Source organism: Trachemys scripta, chromosome 8, assembly GCF_013100865.1.
Source record: "Trachemys scripta elegans isolate TJP31775 chromosome 8, CAS_Tse_1.0, whole genome shotgun sequence".
NCBI classification, from domain to species: domain Eukaryota; kingdom Metazoa; phylum Chordata; order Testudines; family Emydidae; genus Trachemys; species Trachemys scripta.
In genome coordinates this window covers 18105016-18129607 of record NC_048305.1, presented here as the reverse complement: position 1 = coordinate 18129607, position 24592 = coordinate 18105016, and the positions used below count along the sequence as shown (strand labels likewise).

Here is a 24592-nt window from a genome sequence, read left to right as displayed (position 1 = left end):
CCTTCTTGGTAGTTTCAGAGAAGCCATGAACTGAACTGGCATGAAGACTAGAGCTCAGACTTACTGTTTGCACAACAGAGAGGGAGGCTTGCACTGCTGCTCCACCTTTTCTGTGGCGTATCAGAAGATTTACAAGATCCAATATATTCAGTCCGGCCTCTTTCATGAACCAGACAGATTTCAAACTTGTACTGGTCTGCAGGAGCTCAAGGGCAGGGAAAGGACACAAGCACCAAAGAGAAAGATAGTTTGCACTCTAGGGCTTTCATGGGCCACAGTCCTAGGTATTAGTCCACACAAGAGGGAACGAGCACCCCATCTATCTAGTTTCAATGACTGACATATGTAAAATGAAAGAGATGGGGCATCATTTCAGGGCTCTTGTCAACATCCCTCCTGACCCTAGCCAGCTCATTTTATGTGGATTAAAACCCAGGCAACGTAATAGAAAATTGGATGTTCTGAGGTGTCCCCTTTTAGTACTTACTTGCCACACAGCTTGCTAGAGTGAATGGCAACAGACACATTGTTTTCTCATCACAGAAGCCAGTCAAACTGTTACAAGGCAGGATGCTAGTGCAGCGGGGGCAGGCTTTCCTGCATCCAGATCCGTACCGCCCAGAAACACAGCCTAGATAAGGGAAACACATAGCAACTTTCTGAGATTAACAGCCAGATTACATCTATGCATGCTGACTTTTTCCTTTCTCATTCATTTTTTAACAATTTCCATTACCACAACTGAGAACCAGAGGAGAGAGTAGAATCGGGCTGGAGAAAGTTATCAGCATTTGGGTTCAAATGAGTTATGTTATCTTGGAATAAATGCTTTAAAATGTAACAGATATACGACTCAATGTTCTTGTGTCATCCCTACAATCTGCATCATCTGTTGAGGCAAGAAAAGTAGTCAGCTGTGAAACGTCTAAGAAAAAAACACTCGAACAAGAGACTTACACAAAGTCCAAACGTATAGTTATAACTTTTATAAACGAAAATTTCCAAATACGGTTGTAAGTTCTTGTTACAAGTGGAATCTAGATTTCCAAGATGATACGCTATGTTGAAACCAAGAATGCACAGTACCTATGAATCACAGGACTGAAGAAAATAAGGCAGGTTATATTATGAGTCCAAATATGGATTTAGGATCCTAACCCAAGTTCTTAACCACAATTCTTAAACATTGTCTAATAAATGAACCAAAGAACCATAAATAGCAGGACCAGGAAGAGACTATTTGGGTCATCAGGTAGGATTTTCTGCATTTCCAGAGACCGCCACCTACACCACTTCCACAAAATATATTAACTAACCCATTCATGAATAACTGCAGTGATGTTGCCTGGACCTCTCCATTACCTAATAGCTCGAACTACCAAGAACTTTTTCCTGAGGTCTATCCTAAACTTTTCCTTCTTTAGCTTCAGCCCATCTTCTGATAGTGTGAATAATTCCCTTCCTTCATTTATATTACTGCCTCAAAAGCATTTATAGATTATGATAATGTCCTCCATGAGTCTCCTCTTTTCCAGACTGTATACATTTAGCTCATTCAAGATCTCTTCCTGTGCCCTATCTGCTAATCCTTGTACCATCCCTTTTTGCTCTTGGTATTTTTTCTACTTTTTTCCTATATCCTTTGTAAGTTATGGGAGCTAGAAATGCATGTGGATATATCAAATGTGGGTGTTTGCTATCCCTCCAGCTGTGCTACTGTCAGAAAAGTTATCATGCCAGGTTTTCATCCCAGCTGATCTCTCCTCTTCTTCCCTTCCCAACAGACCACTCGCTGGCTTCCTCTTTCCCCTTTTTCACCTATTTGTGTAAGCCTTTTTTATTACAATTGTTACCCCACCCTAACAGGTTGTATCTGTGTAATATTGTCTGATTATGTATTGTCTGGTCTTGCATCTTTGACCAGGGCCGCCCAGAGGATTCAGGGGGCCTGGGGCAAAACCATTTTGGGGGCCCCTTCCATAAAAAAAAAGTTGCAATATTATAGAATACTATATTCTTGTGGGGGCCCCTGCAGGGCCCAAAGCAAATTGCCCCACTTGCCCCCACCCCCTCTGGGTGGCCCTGTCTTTGACAGTTGTAAAGTTGGGTAACGACATGATTTTACTGGCTATCCTGTGAAATGTGCAGCATTTGGTAACATATACAAGCCGAGAGTCACTTACCTTTTTGTATTTTGTTTCTTTGTGAAAATTAATAAAACATTAATCAAAAATATTAAAGAATATAAATTCTAATATTGAACATCCTCTTTCCATACTCCACTTTGACACCCCACCCTTAATGAATACTCTATTTTCCGACTACTTCCCAATACATACTATGGTGTTTTTCATCAATAACTGACATTTACCCACTTTTAATTAGTTTATTATGGGGCACTATATCAATAGCCTTACTGAAATCTTAATAGGTTACATTTGTTATATCCCTGCTATCCCCTTGTGATGTGGTGTGCTGACCCTTCGTGCAAAGAACCTATGAATTGAAAATATCCTATCGCAATCTGGTCACTGCAGAGAAAAGCCACGACTAACGCTGGATCTACTGCAGGGATGGAACCACCACAAGTAGGGATTAAGAAATAGTGTTTGCTTTGCCAGGTGGCCCTTCATACACGACCCATTAATCCATCACGAAAATAACACATGCTGGCTTTCCCTGGAAAGGAGATTGTGAGGTCACAGGAACCTGCAGAAAGGGCTCTGGCCCAGACAGCTGGAAAGGAGATCTATCTATAGTTTAGATTCTATTTACATACTGCAAGTTGATACCTGAGAAAGAAGCACCTTGCCTGGGACCCTAGGAGAAAGGTCTTTGTTGTGTTTTGTAATTTTTCTATTAAAGGCCTAATAAATCAGAAGGGAAAAGACTTTATAGTTAACTAGAAAAAGACGGTTACTCACCGTTGTAACTGTTGTTCTTCGAGATGTGTTGCTCATATCCATTCCATTAGGTGTGCGCGCGCCGCGTGCACGATCGTCGGAAGATTTTCTACCCTAGCAACACCGGCGGGTCAGCTGTGGAGCCCCCTAGAGTGGCGCCTTCATGGCGCTGAATATATACCCCAGCCGACCCGGCGCCCCCTCAGTTCCTTCTTGCCGGCTACTGAACTAACACACAGCGGCCACGTAGGAGATTGAGGAATGCCTGGCACGCCAGGCGCACCGCCATCAGTTCCCGAACATTGATGTGCAGGGCTAACTGGGATGCAGTCCACAGGCCTTGGGTATGGTGTTCGTTGAGATGGGCGCCCCAACCCAGAGATGACGCGTCTGTGACCAGGTGCAGAGAGGGTTGTGGGGCGTGAAATGGCATCCCCTCGCAGACCACATTGTGATCTAGCCACCAGGTGAGGGAGGCCAGGATCGAGTTCGGGACCGTGACCACCATGTTCAGGGTGTCCCGATGTGGACGGTATATTGATGACACCCAGGTTTGAAGTGGGCGAAGCCGAAGTCTGGCATGCCTGGTTACGTGCGTGCATGAAGCCATGTGACCCAGCAGGGTAAGGCACGACCTCACCGTGGTAGTTGGGAAGGCCTTGAGCCCTTGAATGAGGTTCGTGATGGTGCCAAAGCGGTTGTCTGGCAGGATGGCTTGTGCACGTCTGGAGTCTAGAACTGCGCCGATGAATTCTATTCTCTGGGTAGGTTCTAGAGTGGATTTGTCTTTGTTGAGTAGGATGCCCAACTCGTTGAATGTGTGCACTATTCTGTGGACGTGAGCTTGAACTTGCTCCTTGGTGCGACCGCGCACCAGCCAGTCGTCTAGGTACGGGAACACCTGTATCCCTTGCCGACGAAGGTACGCTGCCACGACAGCCATACATTTCGTGAACACTCTTGGGGCCGAGGATAGGCCGAAGGGAAGGACTGCAAATTGGTAGTGCACCGTGTTTACCACGAATCGCAGGAAGCGTCTGTGAGGTGGGTAAATTGAGATGTGAAAGTATGCGTCTTTCATGTCGAGGGCGGCGAACCAGTCTCCAGGATCGAGGGAAGGGATAATGGCCCCCAAAGAGACCATGCGGAACTTCAACTTTACTACGAATTTGTTGAGTCCGCGCAAGTCCAAGATGGGCCGTAGACCTCCTTTGGACTTGGGGATCAGGAAATAACGGGAGTAAAATCCCCTGCCCTTTAACTCTATCGGAACCTCCTCTATGGCCCCCATGGCCAGGAGCGTAGAGACCTCCTGTATAAGAAGTTGCTCGTGAGAAGGGTCCCTGAAGAGGGACGGGGAGGGGGGGTGGGAGGGGGGGATAGAAGAAAACTGGATAGCGTATCCCCTCTCCACCGTGCGGANCGGAACTTCAACTTTATTACGAATTTGTTGAGTCCGCGCAAGTCCAAGATGGGTCGCAGACCTCCTTTGGACTTGGGGATCAGGAAGTAACGGGAATAAAATCCCCTGTCCTTTAACTCTATCGGAACCTCCTCTATGGCCCCCATGGCCAGGAGCGTAGAAACCTCCTGTATAAGAAGTTGCTCGTGAGAAGGGTCCCTGAAGAGGGACGGGGAGGGGGGGGCGGGAGGGGGGGATAGAAGAAAACTGGATAGCGTATCCCTCTTCCACCGTGCGGAGGACCCAACGGTCCGAAGTTATAAGGGACCAAGCATGGTGGAAGTGGGAGAGACGATCCCGAAAGGAGGGGGCTGAATCCTGGGGGATGACTGGTGCACCGTCCTCGACCGCACCTTCAAAAGTTTTGTCTGGGGCCTGAAGGTGGTCTAGGTGGCCCCTGGTTCTGGCCGGGTTGAGGGCCAGTCCACCGTCTCCTACCACCTCGCCCTCGCCTCCGGACCGAGTCTTGTCTCTGACGAGGCGGGGGGGGGTAGAAGCGCTGAGGCTGCGGCCTAAATGGTCTGCGCTGAGGGCCCACAACATGCATCCCCAGGGAGCGCATGATTGTTCTCGAGTCCTTGAGGCTCTGCAGGCGAGAGTCCGTCTTGTCTGAGAACAAACCATGTCCCTCAAAGGGCAAATCTTGTAGGGTTTGCTGCAGCTCCGGAGGCAAACCCGAAACTTGAAGCCAGGAGATCCTCCGCATAGCGATACCCGAAGCCATGGTCCTCGCAGCCGAGTCTGCTATGTCCAAGGAGGCCTGCAAGGAGGTTCGAGCCACCTTCTTACCCTCCTCTACCATGGCTCCAAACTCTTCCCTGGACTCCTGGGGAATCAACTCCTTAAACTTCCCCATGGAGTTCCAGGAGTTAAAATTGTAGCGGCTCAGCAGTGCCTGTTGGTTTGCCGCTCTAAGTTGCAGCCCTCCGGCTGAATAAACCTTACGGCCAAACAAATCGAGCCGTTTGGCCTCTTTTGATTTTGGCGCTGCAGCCTGCTGGCCGTGGCGCTCTCGTGCGTTCACTGATGCCACCACCAGTGAACACGGTTGTGGGTGGGTATACAAGTACCCGTAGTCCTTCGACGGGACAAAGTATTTCCGTTCCACCCCTCTCGCTGTGGGTGGGATAGAGGCAGGAGTTTGCCATATCGTATCCGCATTGTTTTGTATCGTGCGGATCAGGGGTAACGCTACCCTCGATGGGGCATCCGCTCCGAGGATATTCACTATCGGGTCGTGCACCTCCACTACCTCCTCCGCCTGCAGGTCCATATTACGGGCCATCCTGCGCAGAAGATCCTGGTGAGCCCGAAGATCTATTGGAGGTGGGCCCGTGCACGATGTGCCCGCCACTGCCTCGTCCGGCGAAGAAGAGGAAGATGCCTCTGGTGGAACGGGATCCAAGGGCTGGTCCTGGTCTTCCTGTTCCTGGGCCGGAGCGTCACCTGCGCCTGGGTCCAGGGCGTCAGGCGGTACGGACACGGAAGCCTCCATGTCCCCTGGCGGAGGCCGAGAGATTGTGGACTCCGGGGCCCTTCTAACGGAATGACCCGAGCGAGAGGTCGAGGGTATTGGAGCCCCTTGCTCCTGATGGTACGCCCACGGGGTCCAGAATGACCAATGAGATGGGCCATGAGAATGGTCCTCTGCCATCTCCCGCCAATGGCCCAAGTCCTGTTCCTCGGCTTGCCCTTGAGGGGGATATGCCGATCTCGAGAGGTCCTCCGATGAGTGGGATACCGATCTCGATGGCCACGGCGGTGCCGAGAGCGTCGAGGCGATTCCCGCGGTCTGCGGTGCCGCACGGTGCCGGTCCGGAGATCTATCTCTACGCGGTGCCGACGATCGGTGCCGGGACCGCGATCGGTGCCGATGACCTCGTCGGTGCCGGGAGTCAGATCTGGACCTCGACGAGGACCTGGAGTATGCCCGGTGCCGGGAGCGGCCTCTCGACGTCGAGCGTCGGCCATAGCGGTGCCGAGAACTACGTCTCGACGTCGATCGGTGCCGACGATCATAGCGGCGCCGAGACGTAGAGCGTTGTCTCGAAGAAGATCTTGGCCGCGAGTACGACCGGTGCCGAGGCGATATTCGGTGCCGGGACTGCGAGCGGCGTGGGGACCTGCTTCGGGACCTGGATCGGTGCCGAGGTTCCAGCCCTTGTGATGGAGGGCGGATTAGTGCAGGTTTCCCTCTCGACTGGACCGGGCGAGTTAACGGTGCCATCGGTGCCGGTGGTTGAGGCGGTGCCGGCTCCGTGAGAGCTATTAAGTCTCTCGCCGCCGTGAAGGTCTCTGGAGTCGACGGGAGGCATTGTATCACCGCCGGCCTCGGTGGAGACGCTATCTGCACCGGACTCGACGGCCTCGGTGCCGGAGTCGACGGTGCTGGAGGCACCTGTTTCCGGTGCTCCACCGGCGGACGCGGCTCTACCCCCGGCACTGGGGGAGCCGGCGTCTTCGGCGCGGAGGTCCCCGTCTTATGGGCTTTTTTATGCCCCGGGGATAATGACCGGCGTCGAGGCACTTGCTGCGCTTGCGGTGCCGACGAGGTCTGGTGCCGGGGCGGCTTGTCCGACACCACTCGCGTGGTCGTCGTGGCCGGTGCCGCCGGAGCACTGCGCACCGAGGCGCTGGGTGCCGGGGCCTGACTTGTAGATGGAGCGTCTGGACTAAGTGCCGCTTCCATCAAGAGTTGCCGGAGCCGAAAGTCCCGCTCCTTCTTGGTCCTGGGTCTGAAGGCCTTACAGATCTTGCACTTATCTGTTTGATGGGACTCTCCCAGGCACTTCAGACAGGAGTCGTGCGGGTCGCTCGTGGGCATAGGTTTAGCGCAGGAGGCGCACTGCTTGAAGCCGGGAGCTTTGGGCATGAGCCCGAGCCCGCGGCCGGGGGAGAAAGGGGGAGACGACCCCCTTAGTCCCCTGGACTATTATAACAACTAAAACAACTTGAAACTACTAACTATTTAACTACAACTTTAGAACTATAACTATAACTATAACTACAACTATGAACAAGAACAAAGCTAGGGAGAGTGGAGGACAGCTATGCCGCGCTCCACAGTTCCAACGACCGTCAGGGGCGGTAAGAAGGAACTGAGGGGGCGCCGGGTCGGCTGGGGTATATATTCAGCGCCATGAAGGCGCCACTCTAGGGGGCTCCACAGCCGACCCGCCGGTGTTGCTAGGGTAGAAAATCTTCCGACGATCGTGCACACGGCGCGCGCACACCTAATGGAATGGATATGAGCAAGCACTCGAAGAAGAACCAGAGTATCTGTTGTTTTTATATGGTGGGGAAGCCTGTTTACACTACAGTGATCACATGGAAGGAGGCTAGCGGATTTGCATGACAGATCTTTAATAAAGCTTTCCTGCCTGCCAAGTGATCAGACACCTTTCTCCCAAACTCTCACATATTGGTGCGCTTCTGTCTCCCACCTAACCCTATTTCCTATTTATAAACAAAATATTCTATCCAAACAGCACAGTCCTTCTTTCTTAAAGACTGGTGCACCTTCGCCTCCTGGGATTAGTTCTCATACCCACAATGCACTTCTTTGAAAGTGTCCCGCTGCTCCTTGAGAACATGTATTTTACACATGCTGTGAAATAACACTACTTATCTGGTGAAAGGGGCAAATCCTCTGCTCTGGGTTTAGCCTGAGCAGCAGCAGAGGCTATTTCAGCTCAATTCCATACAGGGCACCCCAGGCAGCAGAGCAATAGACTCAGACTTTCGGGTCAGAAGGAACGATCATAAGCATCTAGTCTGACCTCTTGCACATTGCAGGCCACAGAACCTCGCCCACCCACTCCTGTAACAGACCCATAACCTCTGTCTGAGTTACTGAAGTCCTCAAATCGTGGTTTAAAGACCAAGTTGCAGAGAAGCCATCATTTACTCTAGTTTAAACCTGCAAGTGACCCATGCCCCATGCTGCAGAGGAAGGCTAAAACCCTCAGGGTCTCAGCCAATCTGACCTAGGGGAAAATTCCTTCCTGCCTGACCTCAAATATGATGGTCAGTTGGACCTTGAGCACTTCGGTAAGACCCAGACAGACACCTGGGAAAGAATTCTCTGTAGTAACTCAGAGCCCTCCCCATCCAGTGTCCCACTACCGGCTACTGGGGATGTTTGCTACTAGCAGTTACAATAAGTTGTGCAGGTCCTGCCTGGCCCCCAGGAGTCTTGTTCTCCCATTGGCTTAGACAAAAACAAACTGGTTCCATTGCCAAAGGAGGGTCTGGAATGGAGGGGTGGAACTGGGTCAGGATTTCCTACATGCAGAGCTTTCCATTCCTGGATCTCCAAGAGCTTTACAAAAGTGGGTAAGCAACATTATTTCCATTTTTCTAGACAGGGAAACTGACTTGTCCACGGTCACAAAATAATTGCAGACTGGGAAAATAATCAACCCTCTGGCTCCCTGCTCTATGTCAATTTCCTACTTAACAAGATTCTGAATCTTTACTTTTGCTGACTCTTTACTCATACTATAAAAACAGTAAAAACAAAAAAAGTATTTTTTAAATCTCATCTATATATTTTTTTTACTAATTAGTAAAGAGAAAAGATGGATCCTTACTTGTTTTCAAGTAAACTATACATCTACCGGGAGCTGACACCATTTCACTTCCTGAGACAAGATAAAATTTGGATGGCCAACTACTTATTCCTGTACAATGAGCTTTGATCATGCAGTAGAATTTTGCTTCAGTTAGGGTACTGTATTGAGCCATTGCCACCAGAGAAAGCAGTATTCTTCCAGGATACTCAAGGAAAATATCAAGGTCTGCAAGTGAAAAGAAAGTTGTAAAGTTGACAAGAACACACAGCATGAATCACAGAGACGCTAAAGTCAGACTAGCTTGGCCTGCAGCTCCCTTAGCCATGGCAATTACACTAGCCGAAGGACTAAAGTTTCTAGAGCAACTAGGCCGTGCTTCACAAAAGCATCCCTATTCAGGACAGCACTTAACGACTTGCAGGACCAAAGCACACGTCGAAGTGTTGTCCTGCATAGTGATGGAGTTATGTACATACTTAAGTGCTTTCCTGAATTGGGGCCTTAATGACTACTCATTAAATATTTTAATAAGTACAAGTAGAAAGAGTGCAGGCTGCAATGAAGGCTCCATTCAGCCCTGGTTTTTCCCTGGTTAATGCACCAATTTCTGATGCAGACCATGTTGGACAGAATTATTATTTTAGACCTTTACTTTTTATGAGCTGTTTTGTTGTCTGAACACAGAAAGCCTGATCTGCAGGGAGAATCTATGTTTCATTTAGACTAAAGGTGTTTTTTTTTTTTTGCTGAACTTCTCTAGCAGCACAAGTTTAAGAAGTAGTATTTTATACAGGCCAGCTGGATCTTCTGGAGACACAGAAGGAATTTCACACAATAGCTTCATTTTATTCAATAGTTACCATGTATAAAGTCAAACAAACCACCACATGATTTATCACAAGATACTATGTTATGTAATACATTAATTCAATTTCACTCCTTGAGGTTTGTCAATAAGACATCTCATGATCGTCTTTTCGTATATTATGAATTAGTTTTGAAAGTATCTTGTTGATACATTTTTCTAAATTATTCTTGCACAGCAATTGCTAATTTAAATTACACTGTGGAGATTGGGGCAGATTCTCAGCTGCTGTAAAATCAGCACAGCTCCATTTAAATCAATGAGATAAACCCATTTACATCACCTGAATACCTGGCACACAGAGTTAGCTAGCTTTGGAATCTGCATTCCCCAGGTATAGTACATATGCAGCAACATTCAATCAGATATATCGTGAAAAGCATCTTATAAGATCCTACACAATTAGCTGTAGACACGACTACTGGTTCTTTAGATCACCACCTGCTTGTTTTTCACAGACCCAGTGCAGGCGTGTGGAGCAACCAGTAGCCATAAGTTCTCCTCCTTTCTTCATCTGAGCACAACCACTTTGACCCCTTTTAATGTCTGAAAGCCTGTTAAAAAAAATAAGGCAGCATAGGTGAATATTACTAAAGCAATCATTGGCCCTGCTGTACAATCAGAAACACACAATATGGCCCCCCAGTAAATTGTTCTTTTATTATAAAACAAGAAGCTATCAGAATATAAATACCTTCTCTCCTCTTTGTTATATTGGCTCTTTTGAAAACTACTGAAAATGTAATTACTCCAAAAAAAAGTCCCAATAAACCCATGAATATCCATTTGCTACATACAATAACAGAAATAATGGCAACAATATTATCTTAAGTAGGTCAAGCATTCAACTGAGTCAAGGAAAAGAAACACATGTTGAAATCACATCTATCACATCTATCCACATTCAAATACAAAATGTTATTCTATCATTTCAATAATTCCCATGTTGACTTCAGGTGCTTTCTTCATGAGTGTGATTAAAATTCTTTGTATCTATTGACAAATGCATTTTCTTCTATTTTTGTATTTAATTCCAGAAGGTTTCTTATTGAAACTGCCAAATGCACACATGCAGATTCATTGATTCAAAGCCAGAAGGAACCATTAAGATCATCTTGTCTGACCTCCTCTAACACACAGGACATAGAATGTCTAGAAAATAATTCCTACAATATATCTTTTAGAAAACTTGATTTAAAAAATGTTGGTACCTAATACTTTGCATTAATAGATTTAAGGTTCATTAATCTTTGACAAATAGAACAGAAAGTGAGAATAAGATGAGAGTTTCTTCACAATAATTAAAAGAATTTAAAAAGAATTAATCCTCAGAATCTAAAATGCATGGTTTGGGAAGCATGAGGATGTACATGTGATATTTAAAACTTTGTCCACCTAAAGTGACTTGAAAACTTATGTCTAATGGATTTGGAAGACAGAGAAAATGAAGATAGGAAAGCTATCCCCAAAGCTATCAAGAATACATTTGCAGCTTTAATATTTCTGCTAGTTTTGGAACTAATCTTAATTTCTGTCCCTTTTTCATGCTCCCACAGTAAAGAACTGTTGGATAGTGGAGCCAACATCCTTTGAGATAAAGACGCCTGAATTTCATGGGCATTCTATCAGTGATCACTCAAAAGCCTGACTGTTTAGCAATGTAAGACCTTGTCTCCACTGTGGATTTGCCCCAATGGCCAGCCATCAATGTAACTGAACACACACCATCCCCTGGCATAGATCCGCAAAGCTGCTGTTTGCACTTGTGGAAATTATCCCTGCTTGAAATCAGGGTACGCTGCAATAGTGTAAATCATGACTTCATAGCTCTTTACCATGGTTACGCTAGAAATCTGCAGTGAAGCAGCTACGCTACGGGCTGGGCACCGATGGCAAAAGTTAGGGCACGTCTCCAGTGTAGAGAAGGATTAAGGGTGAGATTCACAAAGGGACTCATGAGTCTATCCACCACTTTATTTGTACTGCTTAATAAAGTTGTTCCAACCAGGTGTTATCTACCCCTTTGTTTGTGAATATTATTGTTACACTAATAATTATAAAAGCACATCTCAATGTCTTCCATTTTCCTGCTTAACAGGCTAGAGCAGCAATTCAGGTGGGGGGAAAAAAGTTAGCTGGGGAAGCACCTCAGTCTATAGAAGATCAGTTGAGTACATGAAACAGCCAAGCATGTAAAGTCAACCCACTCCCCAGCTCCTTGACTGCTAGGTTTTCATAATTAAGATGGCTAACTCCTTACCAGCTAAGTGCAAGATTAGCACCGTGTCCACTAGTCCATTGCCAGGCACTAGACTGCTGCTTTGACAAACCAATCCAGGTGCCACTCTCCAGCATGGAAGCCACCCACATCTGAAACAGTAACGATTTTCTGCTGTTACTAAAACTCCCACAAGGCTCTTCTCATCCAACTGTCTCAAATCCTGCCGGGAAGTCAGTAAAAAGCCCCATTTGATAAACAAAGAGGAAGAAGAATTGGCTTTGCTACCTTAGAACTACATTGAAATAAAGCAGTCCCCAAAGAGAGCAGTCCCACAGAGTAACCAGAGAGAAATTTAACTTTCAAGATCGGAGGGAGGGATAGCTCAGTGGTTTGAGCATTGGCCTGCTAAACTTAGGGTCATGAGTTCAATCCTTGAGGGAGCCATTTAGAGATCTAGGGCAAAGATCTGTCTGGGGATTGGTCCTGCTTTGAGCAGGGGGTTGGACTAGATGACCTCCTGAGGTCCCTTCCAACCCTGATATTCTACAAAAATTCACTTAAGACTTTCAAACTACAGATTTTCTTTGAAAGGAAAATAACTCCTCCCCTTTGCAAAAATACCTTTTCTTCTGCACTATCTATTTGGAGAAGACTAGCATGCTTATACAATGCACATTGGCCCAGAGCCTGCTCCCACCGCATAGTCTCTTTCCTTTCTAGGTAATAACAGTTTCCATTCCAATACCACCATGTGGGGTCTTGAGGGCACTTTAAACTGGTGAGTCCTGCAAACAAAGAAGTTTAAGTGCAAAAGGAATGTAAAAAGATGTCTAAACCTGGACAATGTATCATCCAGGATGAACAGACAACATACCATGAATAGTGATACAGCTAATGGGCCATTAGCTGAAAAAATATGCTGTGAGGTTCCACAAGGGTATGTGCAGTTTTTTGAAGAAAGGCATACGCACTTTTAAAAATGTGAATAGCAAAGCTTTGTCTGTACAGTGCCTGGGACAGTGGAGCTGTGATCCTTGATTGGGAATCCTAGGCACTACTATAAAATAAACAACACATTTTCTGCAAAAGGTATTAAAAATACTTTACACCTCCATAAAGAAATTTGCTAACTATTTGAAATTGTATGGGTCACATTTTCAATGCATCTCTTTACCTGTGTCTGCAAACTGCTTAAGTGCATTTATTTTGCATATGGAAAGTAGCAGGTGAGCATGCAAGTTTTTCAGGTGCCATTAAGGAGGTCCACTGAAAATATGGCTCCAAAAATTGAGACCATGTTTATTTTCAGAAACAAAATATCTCCTTAGCCTACCTGCCAAGACCCGAGTGCAGGGTTGTGTATTTCCACTATAAAAGCAGAAAACATCAAAGCCATGACATCAAAAACAGCTTCCTGAACAGTTTGCCATTGACCTCAACAGAAGCAAGACAAGACCCATATTTGTTCTCTGAGTTTCAATGCTGTGGAAATGTTTGTTAGGTTTCCTTTTATAAAGAAAAAAAGCTCAATTAAATAAATAAACCTCTGCACTTCAGCTTTGAATTTACTCAAGTTATAGCCTCAGAGGAGGGCTCTACCTTTCCAGAGACAGAATTTGTTGTATAATGTAACTGCTGGTACACAAAGGGGAGGAGATGAAAATCAGCACAAGTAATACTGAATGAGAAAGAGAAAACAAATACACACACACAATCACTCAAACCAGCCAAATACCCCAGATCTCCACCACAGGCAAGCAACAGAACAGGGACAAACTGTTGGAGTAAAGAAAATCTTACTACCCAATGACTGAGGATTACTGTAAAGAAAAACAAGTTAAGGCTTGATCCAACTCCCACTGGAGTCAATGGGAATTTTCCATTTGACTTAATAAGAGTTGGATCAGGCCCTTATTAAGGGACTGGTTCTGTAGCTGATATATGCCCTGAAGTTACAATGAGCCAAATCTGGGCTACAGAGAAAAGATGGCACAGTGGTTGGAGTGCCAGCCTGGGGGTCAGGAAACTTACATATGAATCTTTGCTCTACCACACACTTCCCGTGTAACTTCAGTTCCCTAGGTGTAAAACGGAGGTAATAGCACATCTGCTAGGTGAGTTCTGAGCATGCTCACTGGATTGGGCCCTGCAGGCAAGTTAGGCAGAGGAATATCTATCTTCCTCCAGTTCTTGCTTTATTCTGAGGGAAGGGCATCTGGATGCCTAGAGTGGGGCTTCCATGCACTGTGGAAGCAGAGAAAGAACTGACAGAAGGGGATTGCAATGCATGACAGTTTGTTAGCAAGAGTCAGGCTAACTGTAACCCTAATAACTCGAGATTTGTAGAAGCGAGGATTGTGTGAGGCGAGGAGGACAGAACTGTGTGAGAAGCTGTTGCGACCTTGTGTAGATAATGTTAGATAATGTGCAGACAATATGGAATGTAAACTAAGAGTCTACATAAGAGAAAAACAAGATATCAGAATGACCCATGTATAAACAAAATGCAGCTGTTGCTTATTATTGTCTATAACAAAAGGTATAAATGCTTGCTGTAATTGTTTACCTGTGAAGAGATCTGCCTAGGAGGGGGAGACCCTGTGTCCTAGTGCACTCTCTTCCTTTACACAGCTGTTAAAGAGAATAAAGTATCTGACTTTGCTGTACCCAAACAAAGAGTGAGAACTGTGTTATTCTCCGACAGTACAGGGGCAGAAACATAGGCACCTAGGAAACTTTTACTGCAAAAATGTAGGCGTGGAGCTGAGCAGGGGTTTTGTGAACCCCCAATGGGGCCTGATTCTGGGATTTAGGTGCCTAAAGTGACAGTTATGTGCTTAAAAATCCTTTTGTGAAGCTAGCCCAACTCGGTATATTCAAAGAATAATTCATTTTGGTTATATCTGCAGGTCACACTACAACATTTAATATCCAGGATGTCCTGGGACAGGTAATATCATTTTATGTCTTCTCTATACATATTAGACAGAAAAGGTGAATTAAAAAAAACCCCGAGTTAATATTACTGTACCTGATTCACAAATTTCACCTTTAAATTTGTCCACACACATTAACTTTTCTGGGCATTTGCCAGTTATTGAATTGCATCTGAAGTTTCCAGGACACAGCGGACAAACTCTTGCACAGTTTTCTCCATAGTATCCCAAAGAACATTCTGTATGAAGAACAACCAACATACCAGAGTTAAATGTAGAGGAGAAGTAATATAGCTAAGAAGCTATCTAAAATGTTACTAATGAAAGACCTGATCCTGATTTCAATGAAAGTGTTACTTCCTAAGGAATTCCAGGCCCAGGCCCTTAAATAGAAGGGTTATTTACTGAGATGCAACCAGGGTGGATAAAAATCAATGATTTTTTTAAAAAAATAAAAATAAAAAAAGTCAAATTTTTTAAAGTTTAAATTGGATTTTTTTTGATAAAATACTTTTTGAGGAAAAGTTTTAATTAAGATACATTATAGCTCAAAGATATCTCATCATGGAATAGGGATTATAAATTCTAATTCTATAGTATGAGACAATATATTCATGTAATGTTTAAGAAAAATTCTGTAAATGAGTTCCAATAGTTCATGGATTAGGGACCCAATCTTATGGGGTTCCAGAGGCTTCTGTATAGATTTAGGTTAATCCTTCTATCTACCCAATGGGACTCAGTGCTCAGTGTAGAAGATACCATTAGAGATGCTTAGTTTTGCAGGTCTGAAACTGTGAATTTGTGTCTCCAGAGATAACATGCTTGTTAACAGCAAAAATGTTTTAAAATCAATAAATAATATACAGAGGTGAGAAATAACAGACCTCAACCCTATTGTCCCTCTGCAAATTTGTGTACACAGAGTCAATCCCTTACCTCTCTCTAAAAGTGCAAAGTTTCAAAAAGTTCAATGAATAGAAGATGGTTGGGGGCGGAATAGATCTGGACAAGGAGATGAAGTCTGGAGATAAATGTGAGAAGGGAGGGACAGGCAGTAGAAACAAAAGTGAAACTGTTTGAGCCGCATATTCCAGAAGTCTTGAGGTCTTTCTGAGCATAGCCTTCATTGATTTGAGATCTACCATACCATTCTCTCACTAGAAGGGAAAACCTATAATGGCAGTAGGCTGTAAAAGAGACTCAGTTTGAAAATATTTAATGAAGTTCCTCTACCTGTGGGTAAGACAGGCATGCGTGCAAAATGCAAACACTGAAACAAAGAAATGCAAGGCCTAGTTGCCCGAATGAAATATCATGAAAAGTGTTCCTTCTCAGGAGGAAGCTGCATTGAAGATGATGAAAGGAACATGTCTGAACATGCAGGATTTTCAGGTTGGTAAACTTTTTTATTTCATACTTCTTTCTTAAGGACTGCCTGTCTTCCTCTGGACTATTCTTGAATTCTCATGTTTGAGCAAAAAATACAGTTGTTACTCTATGGTACTATCATTTTAGATGCAGTTGTGATAAAAAAATAAATAGCTGAAATAGGCAGAACTTCCTTTTACAATTTCACCTTTAAAGTAGTACTGAGTGTCAGTGAATGCATTGAGTAATACTAAGGCCTGGTCTACACTGGGGGGGGTGGGAGGGGGAAATCGATCTAAGATACGCAACTTCAGCTAGGAGAATAGCATAGCTGAAGTCAATGTATCTTAGATCGACTTAGAATCACTTACTTCGCATCCTCGCCGCGCAGGATTGACGGCCGCCGCTCCACCGTCGACTTTGCTTCCGCCTCTTGCCGAGCTGAGTTCAGCAGTCGACGGGAAAGCGATCGGGGATTGATTTATCACGTCTATGCTACAAACGATAAATCAATCCCCAATAGATTGATTGCTACCCGCCGATCCGGCGGGTAGTGTAGATGTACCCTGAATGAGCAGTATGGTAATAATAATTAAATAACTGCATTGACTTATTTTGTTTAGGAGAATCCATCCTCAACATACAGGATTCTGAAGACTATCCACCTTCAAGATCACCATCATTTTCTATAGTTTCAGAGTTATCCGCCAATGATAGTGTTTCAGTCACATCATGTATGTCACATAGCCACAGTATATCACCTGTAGCAAAAAGAAAAAAAAATCTCCTTCATCCAGAAACAACCATAGATAAGTTTGTGATAAGAACCAGCAGATTACAAAAAGAGGTAATTGATGAAAAAATTGCCCAGTTTGTTTATGCAACAAACTCTCCTTTCTGTATGATTGAGAACCTACACTTCATTAACATGATTCAGTCGTTAAGACCAGGATACAATCCACCCAACAGAGCAGGTGTTGCAGGCAAATTTCTGGATAAAGTGTATGAAAGAGAAACTGAGCAGTGTGCAAAAGGTCTAGAGGGTAAAATCGTTAACCTGAGTCTTGATGGGTGGAGCAATGTCCACAGTGATCCTGTTGTATGTGCTTGAGTGACAACAGAAGAAGGTAATGTCTTCCTTACAGAAACAATTGATACATCAGGAAATGCACACACAGCGGAATACTGAGAAGAAGTAGTAAAAGCTATAACAAACTGTGAAAAAAAATTCAAATGTCTAGTACACAGCTTGGTTACAGACAATGCTGCAAATGTATCCAAGATTAGAAGAAATTATTTAGAAGAGAGTGAAGAGAGTCCCAAGCTAATAACATACGATTGCAGTGCTCATTTGATGCACCTCTTAGATGTCAGTGTTCCAGAGATAAAGGCTAATGTTGTTGAAACTGCAAAATACTTCCATAACAACCACTTTGCAGCAGCTGCTATAAAAAAAGTGGGAGGAACCAAGCTAACTCTCCCATAAGACGTGCGATGGAACTCAGTAGTGGACTGTTTTGAACACTATATCAAGAACTGGCCTAATCTGATGACATTTTGTGAACAAAATTGTGAAAAAATAGATGGCACTGTCACAGCCAAAGTACTCAACATTGGGCTCAAGAGAAATGTTGAACAAATGCTGAGTACCTTGAAGCCTATTTCTGTAGCCTTGAACAAAATGCAGGGAAATAACTGTTTTATTGCTGACGCTGTTGAAATCTGGAACTGAGTTAAATCTTAAAAAGAGAAATATGCAATGACAGAGTTAAATTACAAGCATTAAAAAAAACAAATGGGACAAGCACTATCTCCAGCTCATTTTCTTGCAAATATTCTCAATACTCGGTACAAGGGTCAAACCTTAACTGCTGAAGAAGAGGAGTTGGCTATGACATGGACATCCAGCAATCATCCCTCTATAATGCCAACTATGATAAACTTCAGAGCTAAGGGTGAACCATTCAAGAAATGTTTGCTGCTGATGTTTTAAAGAAAGTCACACCACTGAACTGGTGGAAGTCACTTAAGCACTTGGATTCAGAAACTGTTGAAGTGATAATCTCACTTTTAACAGCTGTAGCTTCTTCTGCCGGTGTAGAAAGAATATTTTCTTCCTTTGGACTAATTCATTCCAAATTGAGAAATTGTTTGGGACCTGAAAAAGCAGAAAAGCTTGTTTTTCTTTTCCAGATTATGAACAAACAGGAAAACGAAGGTGAAGACAACTGACTTAGCTGAAGAAGCCAATAGTTTAAGTTTTTCATGTTGACCTGGCTGACAGTCTATTTAATTTTTTTTTTAAATTTCATTTAACTATTTTAGTTAAAAACAATTTTAACAAAAACAAACCTGATTTTAAAAAACTTGAATGTTTAACTAAATTCAAAAATTCACATGCTTGATTTGTTACAATATTTTATGTTTGCTGTTGAAGAAAAAAATCCAGAACACATAACGTTGTTGTTTTAGTTAAATAAAACAATTTAAATGTCTGTCTGATGATGTTCTCCTCCTAATACAGCATGGCAAGAAAATCTCTTGATCAGGTTGTTCTAACATTGATCAAGAGACCAGTTCAGCACAGAGCAGCCCCAGAATGCAGGGAGCTTACCATTACCTTTGCACCCATTTCAGCACCATAAATTGCAGTCAACACTCTTCTACCAGAGCAAAGAATCAGGGCCAAAGACTTTGAAGTACATTTTCAGTTTCTGTAAATAATTTCTGCAAAATTGAACATTTTTTCATCTCCTTGGGTTTTCAGAATTTTCCATAACAGTTTTTTAAGTAGAAAAAAAAAAGTCATTTTCAAAATTGGGAAATTTTCAAAAATTATTTCTGTTCTGAAAAAAGCCCACTATGTGAGTAATTGATCATGCTAAACTGGCAATGCAAACAAAAAATCCAAAGAACAAGAAACTGTCTAATTTTTAAAAAACCACAAGTATTTTTGCCAAAAAAAAAAATTCAGTTTTCCAAAACTGGCCAAATTTTGATGAAACATTTCAACTTGCTTTAACCACCACAGATTGGTGAGGCAATATAGGTGAAAAGTTAATGCAATTTACCACATGGCTATCATTCTTCTGTAACTGCAGCAAATTTGTACTTGGAGTGTGACACATACCACGTTTTACATACGAAATAGCACTCGAGGGAGCAGTAAAAGGAGCAAAGTGGATTTCATCAATTCCTGCCATTCTTCTGAAGTACTGTGAGACTTTTACTACTCCTGTGCAGTTCCTGTCATATAAGCAGTCTATCTTAGCACTATGGAGGGAGTTGTATATCTTCTGTGATGAAAATGGTCTTGACAGGTACCGACTAAGAAACACATCAAAAATGTGTGGAGCTATAAAATACAAAAAAAAAAAGAAAAAACAAATCCATGCAATGAAATTAACTATGCCAATTTTCGGCTGCATTTCGGCAGCAACACCTCTGGATGACGCTGCTTGTCGGCGGCATTTCAGCAGCGACGCCTATTGACGTTGCCGCTTCTCGGCAGCATTTCGGTGGATGCTCATCTGCCGGCCACAGTCCGTGGTGGCTCGTCATCTGTCGCCCACCAGACAAAGAAGGTTGGGGACCACTGCTCTAAGGTAACATGTCACAAAAGGTATGTGAGCTGAAGTGTGAACCCTAGTGCAAGGAGAAGAATGAGGATTCTATTCCACCTAAAGAGGGAGCTCCATAAGGATACCTTAGATCAGGGGTTCTCAAACTGGGGGTCGGGACCCCTCAGGGAGTCGCAAGGTTATTACATGGGGGATCGCGTGCTGTCAACCTCCACCCCAAACCCCGCTTTGCCTCCAGCATTTATAATGGCGTTAAATATATTAAAAAGTGTTTTTAATTTATAAGGGGGGTCTAGGATGACCAGATCACAACACTAAAATATTGGGACAGATTGGGGTGCCGTCAGCCCTGCTCACAGTCCACCCCTGATCCTCCCAGGCTCTGCCCCCAGTCCCGCCCCCCCCCCTCTCCCCCCCCCCCCCCCGAACGCCCTTCCTCATCCCCCCGGCCCCCTGCTGCCTTGCTGCGTCACTCCTCAGCCACGCACCCACCGCTCGCCTCCTCACTCCCCCTCCTGTCCACCTGCTGCTCAACCCTCACCTCTTCACCCTCCCCACCCGCCACTCACCCCTATTGCGCCAACTTCCCCTCTGCTGGGTGGGTGCTCGCCCACCCCCCGCCTCTTCCCGCCCAAGCATCCGCCCTCACTCCGCCCCCATTCCACCATCTTCCCCCAAGTCCCCACCTCTGCCATGCCTCTTCTCCGCCTCCTCCTCTAAGCGCGCCTCGTCCCCGCTCCTCCCCCTCCTTCCTGGAAAGCACTAAGCGCCGCCAAACAGATGTTAGGCGACTGGAAGCGCTGGGAGGTAGGGAGAAACAGGGACGCAGCGCTCTGGGAGAAGGGGGAGGAAAAGGAGGGGGGAGCTTGGCTGCAATTTTTCCCTGTGGGTGCTCCAACCCTGGAGCACCCACGGAGTTGGCGCCTCCCTCCTGCTCGCCTCCTTACCTGAATATTGGGACAAATAGCATCCCGATCTTACATTGATCAGGACGCGGGACAAAGGGTTAAATATCGGAACAGTCCCGATTTTATCGGGACATCTGGTCACCCTAGGGGGGGGGTGTCGCATTCAGAGTCTTGCTATGTGAAAGGGGTCACCAGTAAAAAAGTTTGAGAGTCACTGCCTTAGATCATTACAGAATTATGCTTAGGGAGGAAAACTGGGGAGGGGAAGAACTGAGTTTTAATGATGAAAATATCCTTAAAAAAAACCCTGTAGAAAACCATAGCTGAGCTGCAGATACCAAACCAGGCATCTGGGCGCAGCCTCAACTACTTCAGTGGGACTATGCCCATTCACACCAGATGAGGATCCAGCCAACTGTTGTTCTTCATGGACTTAGGCTACCCTGTTTTATAAGCCTTTTGCTCTCATCTCCCTACCCCACTCCATTGGTTTGTCTCTATCACTTCTTCCTGTCTGGCTGGGGTTGGTACAAGAAGCTTCTCCTCTGCAGCTCCCGCCATCTAGAACCTGGATGCATCTCTCCACCGTACCGACTTTCAAATATTTCCTCCATTGTCGGTTTCCTGGTTTCTCGCTAACTTAGTATTACTCTTGTAGCTAAATGCTTTAATTTTTTTCCCACCCTGCAGTCTTTAAACCCCATTTTCCACAATTTATACTATATACTAATAATCTCTATGGTCATTTTAAACACTGAATAGCTCTGGGGCAGGGTTTGCAGGAAAGAGGCTTTATATAATTAATTTGTATTCTATTCTATTCTCACACTTAGAATTTTTTCCCCAAAAAGTTTGGAAAAAATTTAGAAAGTTAGGAAAAAAAATTCCCTAAACTCCCTCATTGCAACTTACATTCAGCTTTCTTACAAAGCCATCTGTACTTATTTTCACAGTTAAACTTTAAAATACTTCTGGGTGCTGGCTGGATGCCTGCACATCTTCTAGATGGATTTCCAATCATGGATAACCTGAAATACAAAATACATGACCAATGAATCTCAAACTGGAAGTACTTGTATCCCTCAAGGTTTATCTTTTTTAAAGCTTTAGGAGTGATAGGACGGCCATTTAAACACATAGGTATACATAACAATATTGCTCAACTTCCAAGTATTTTACAAAACATTAATTAATCCTCAAAACATCCTCGTGAATCTTTCCATTGACTTCCAAGGGAGCTGGATCAGGTTCTAGGAGTGAAATTAACCCCTTTGCAGAGGGTGAACACAAAACCTATGTACTACATAAGTACCACACGACATAAGTGAGACCCACATGACCCATGAGCAGGGCTTAAATTCAGCCAAAGCCATCGGGAGCAGAACTCTGGTAAATATTTTCAAACCTGCAGGAGCCCTGGCATCTCTCATGGGGCAGAAGCCCCGAGCTCCTCCCATCACACCGCGGGACTGAAGCCCCAATTCTTGGTCCCCCCCCCCCTCCACAGCTAAAGCCCCATGCCCCAGAGCCCCCCCCAGTGGCTAAAGAACACTTTGCACTTATCTCAGATCCCTTTACAGAGGTAGGCAAGTATTATATTATCTATTTTACATGGGGAAAGTGAGGCAAAAAGAGATTCAGTAACTCGCCCCAATTCATAGTCAGTAGAGGCACCATAAATAGGGTCCAAATCACCTGATTCCCAGCCCCGAGCTCAATCCAATAGATCACACTGGCTGTTCAGGATGCAAAAAGAACATTTGCAAGAAATAAACCAGTTTCTATGACTCTGGGAAGAAGATCTGTGTTCCTTCCAAAACACACTATACAGTATACTAACCGATCAGATTCCTACTCAAGCAAAAGCCAGATGAGATGGGTCTGGTCTCTACAGCATTAAGGTCAACTGGGCACCATATATTTATATTAACAGAATGAGCCACACATCTTTTTAAGCTTCCTCTGTTTCTGCTTTCTGTGGCATTTCCCATTCTTGCTCTTTGCCAGACATTTCAAGGGACCGAGTTGCCACATTTGGTCTTAAGTAAATTGCATGCTCTGGCTATCACAGCATGCTTTGGTTCCATCCATGGCATATATTCTATTTCTGAGGCACAGAGTTCACAAACTCAGCAGTGTCTCATGGAAGTTTCTACATCTGTTACAGCTTTTCAATACATTGATAACATGATTCCAGATTGATGCATTTTAGAGCTGGTCAAAAATGAGGAAAAATTCATTAAAAAAAAAAAATCAGACTCTTTCAAATTAATTTGAAAAATTTTCACTGGCTCTTGTACATTTTTTCTAGAATGTGCAACTGTTGCAACTTTGGCATCACTTCATACTATACCTTCCTCAGTGCAGCGATAGTGCCGAAATGTCTCAACGTGACAAATTCTGTTTTGCCTTTAACTGATATTATGGCCCAGATTCTCAGCTGGTGTAAGTCAGCATAGCTCAGTGGAGCTACACCAATTTACAGCAGCTAAGATTCTGGTCCTCAAAATGCCTGTTAGGGTCATGCACCACTTTACCAATCAAGTTCTTTAGCAGCTGACTTCCCATTTGACCAAATCCATATAGACTCTTGCTGCCTGCTATTCAATCCAATCCAAAAGGTTTCAGATGGAATCGCCGAGAACAACCAATTCTGTTAGTGACACAAGAAAGTATGAACGAGTTATTTACAGTGGCGCTCTCCAACCCAAAGGCTAAACTACTAGATTTGATATTTTTAAGACCACATTTCATAAATACTACAGCATGTCAAACAACGGAAAATACTTGTGTGTAACATTTTTCTTTTTCATTGACATTTCCCAACCAATTCTAAAAAATACCATTTCTTCTGGGCTCTCAATCCATAGCAGATCTGCACTTCTGTATCTTCTACACTTCTCCCTTGCTTGAAGCCAGCTGGCAGGGGCCTCTGTGCTGAAGTAGTAACAGTTGCCACTCCAATACGACCAACCAGAAAAACGGGGGCACCACAAACTTTTCATAGCTAGTCAAATACAGAGGAGTAATAATACCCGAGGGTCCTGATTACTGACATCAGACAAAAGGAGAATTAGTTAAGCACTGACAAAATGCCGGGGAAAGGAAAATAACTGCTAGGAGTGAACACGTGAAACATTGCTTATGTCAAGAACAAGGGCAATTGCTCACCTTCAAACTTTTGTACTGCATTAGGAAAACCCGCCACACATAAAGCACTTATGTTTAGGTACCTCTCTCACAGGCTGTAGGTGCACTCTGAACACTGCACAAATGGAAATCGTCACAAGTTCCCGTGTAGGGATTGCACAGATCATCGTTGTGACACAAACCGCACACAGAGGAACAATCCCTTCCAAAGTAACCCATGGAGCAATCTAAGAAACGAAATAGAAAACAGCACTGTCATTCATTTCAGGGACACATAGGCTGTCATGATACAAATTTACAGTGAGATTGTGGCTACCTCTTACAGTCAGGCAGGGTGTCAGGGACATCACCCCCGGAGAGCCTATGTAAGGGCTCCCCAAACAGACTGACGCAGAGAACACAAGGGCTACTACGAGCTTGCTCCCTTTAGGAAGCTAGTTGTGGAAAAGAGGCAGGGGTGAGGAGCCTCAAGGGCTGGGGCTCTGGCTTCCTAAGGCCAGCCAGGAGTGAGGGTATGCTTCACCCCTTGAAGAATGCCTTATGGTGCTCACCGCAGGGCAGAGTAGCCATTGGGGCCTCAGCCAAATGCTGCAAATTTGCCTTATACCAACAACCACCAAC

At 44.5% G+C, this 24592-nt stretch overlaps 1 protein-coding gene across 1 annotated transcript in view; it reads right to left on the bottom strand.

Annotated features, from left to right (window-relative positions):
- LOC117881791 (macrophage mannose receptor 1-like) overlaps positions 1–24185 on the bottom strand; it is a 35955-nt gene extending 11770 nt beyond the window's left edge. Inside the window, exons 1-11 of the mRNA XM_034779489.1 lie at positions 24055–24185; positions 23665–23828; positions 23359–23474; positions 21734–21849; positions 19463–19687; positions 15057–15200; positions 12647–12810; positions 12065–12174; positions 10246–10358; positions 8958–9164; positions 488–631 (exon numbers count right to left, since the gene is read on the bottom strand). Coding sequence (XP_034635380.1) covers positions 488–631; positions 8958–9164; positions 10246–10358; positions 12065–12174; positions 12647–12810; positions 15057–15200; positions 19463–19687; positions 21734–21849; positions 23359–23474; positions 23665–23826 — 1501 coding nt within the window. The 5' untranslated portion in view covers positions 23827–23828; positions 24055–24185. The remainder of the gene's footprint in view (positions 1–487; positions 632–8957; positions 9165–10245; positions 10359–12064; positions 12175–12646; positions 12811–15056; positions 15201–19462; positions 19688–21733; positions 21850–23358; positions 23475–23664; positions 23829–24054) is intronic.
- Between the last annotated feature and the right edge of the window lie 407 nt (positions 24186–24592).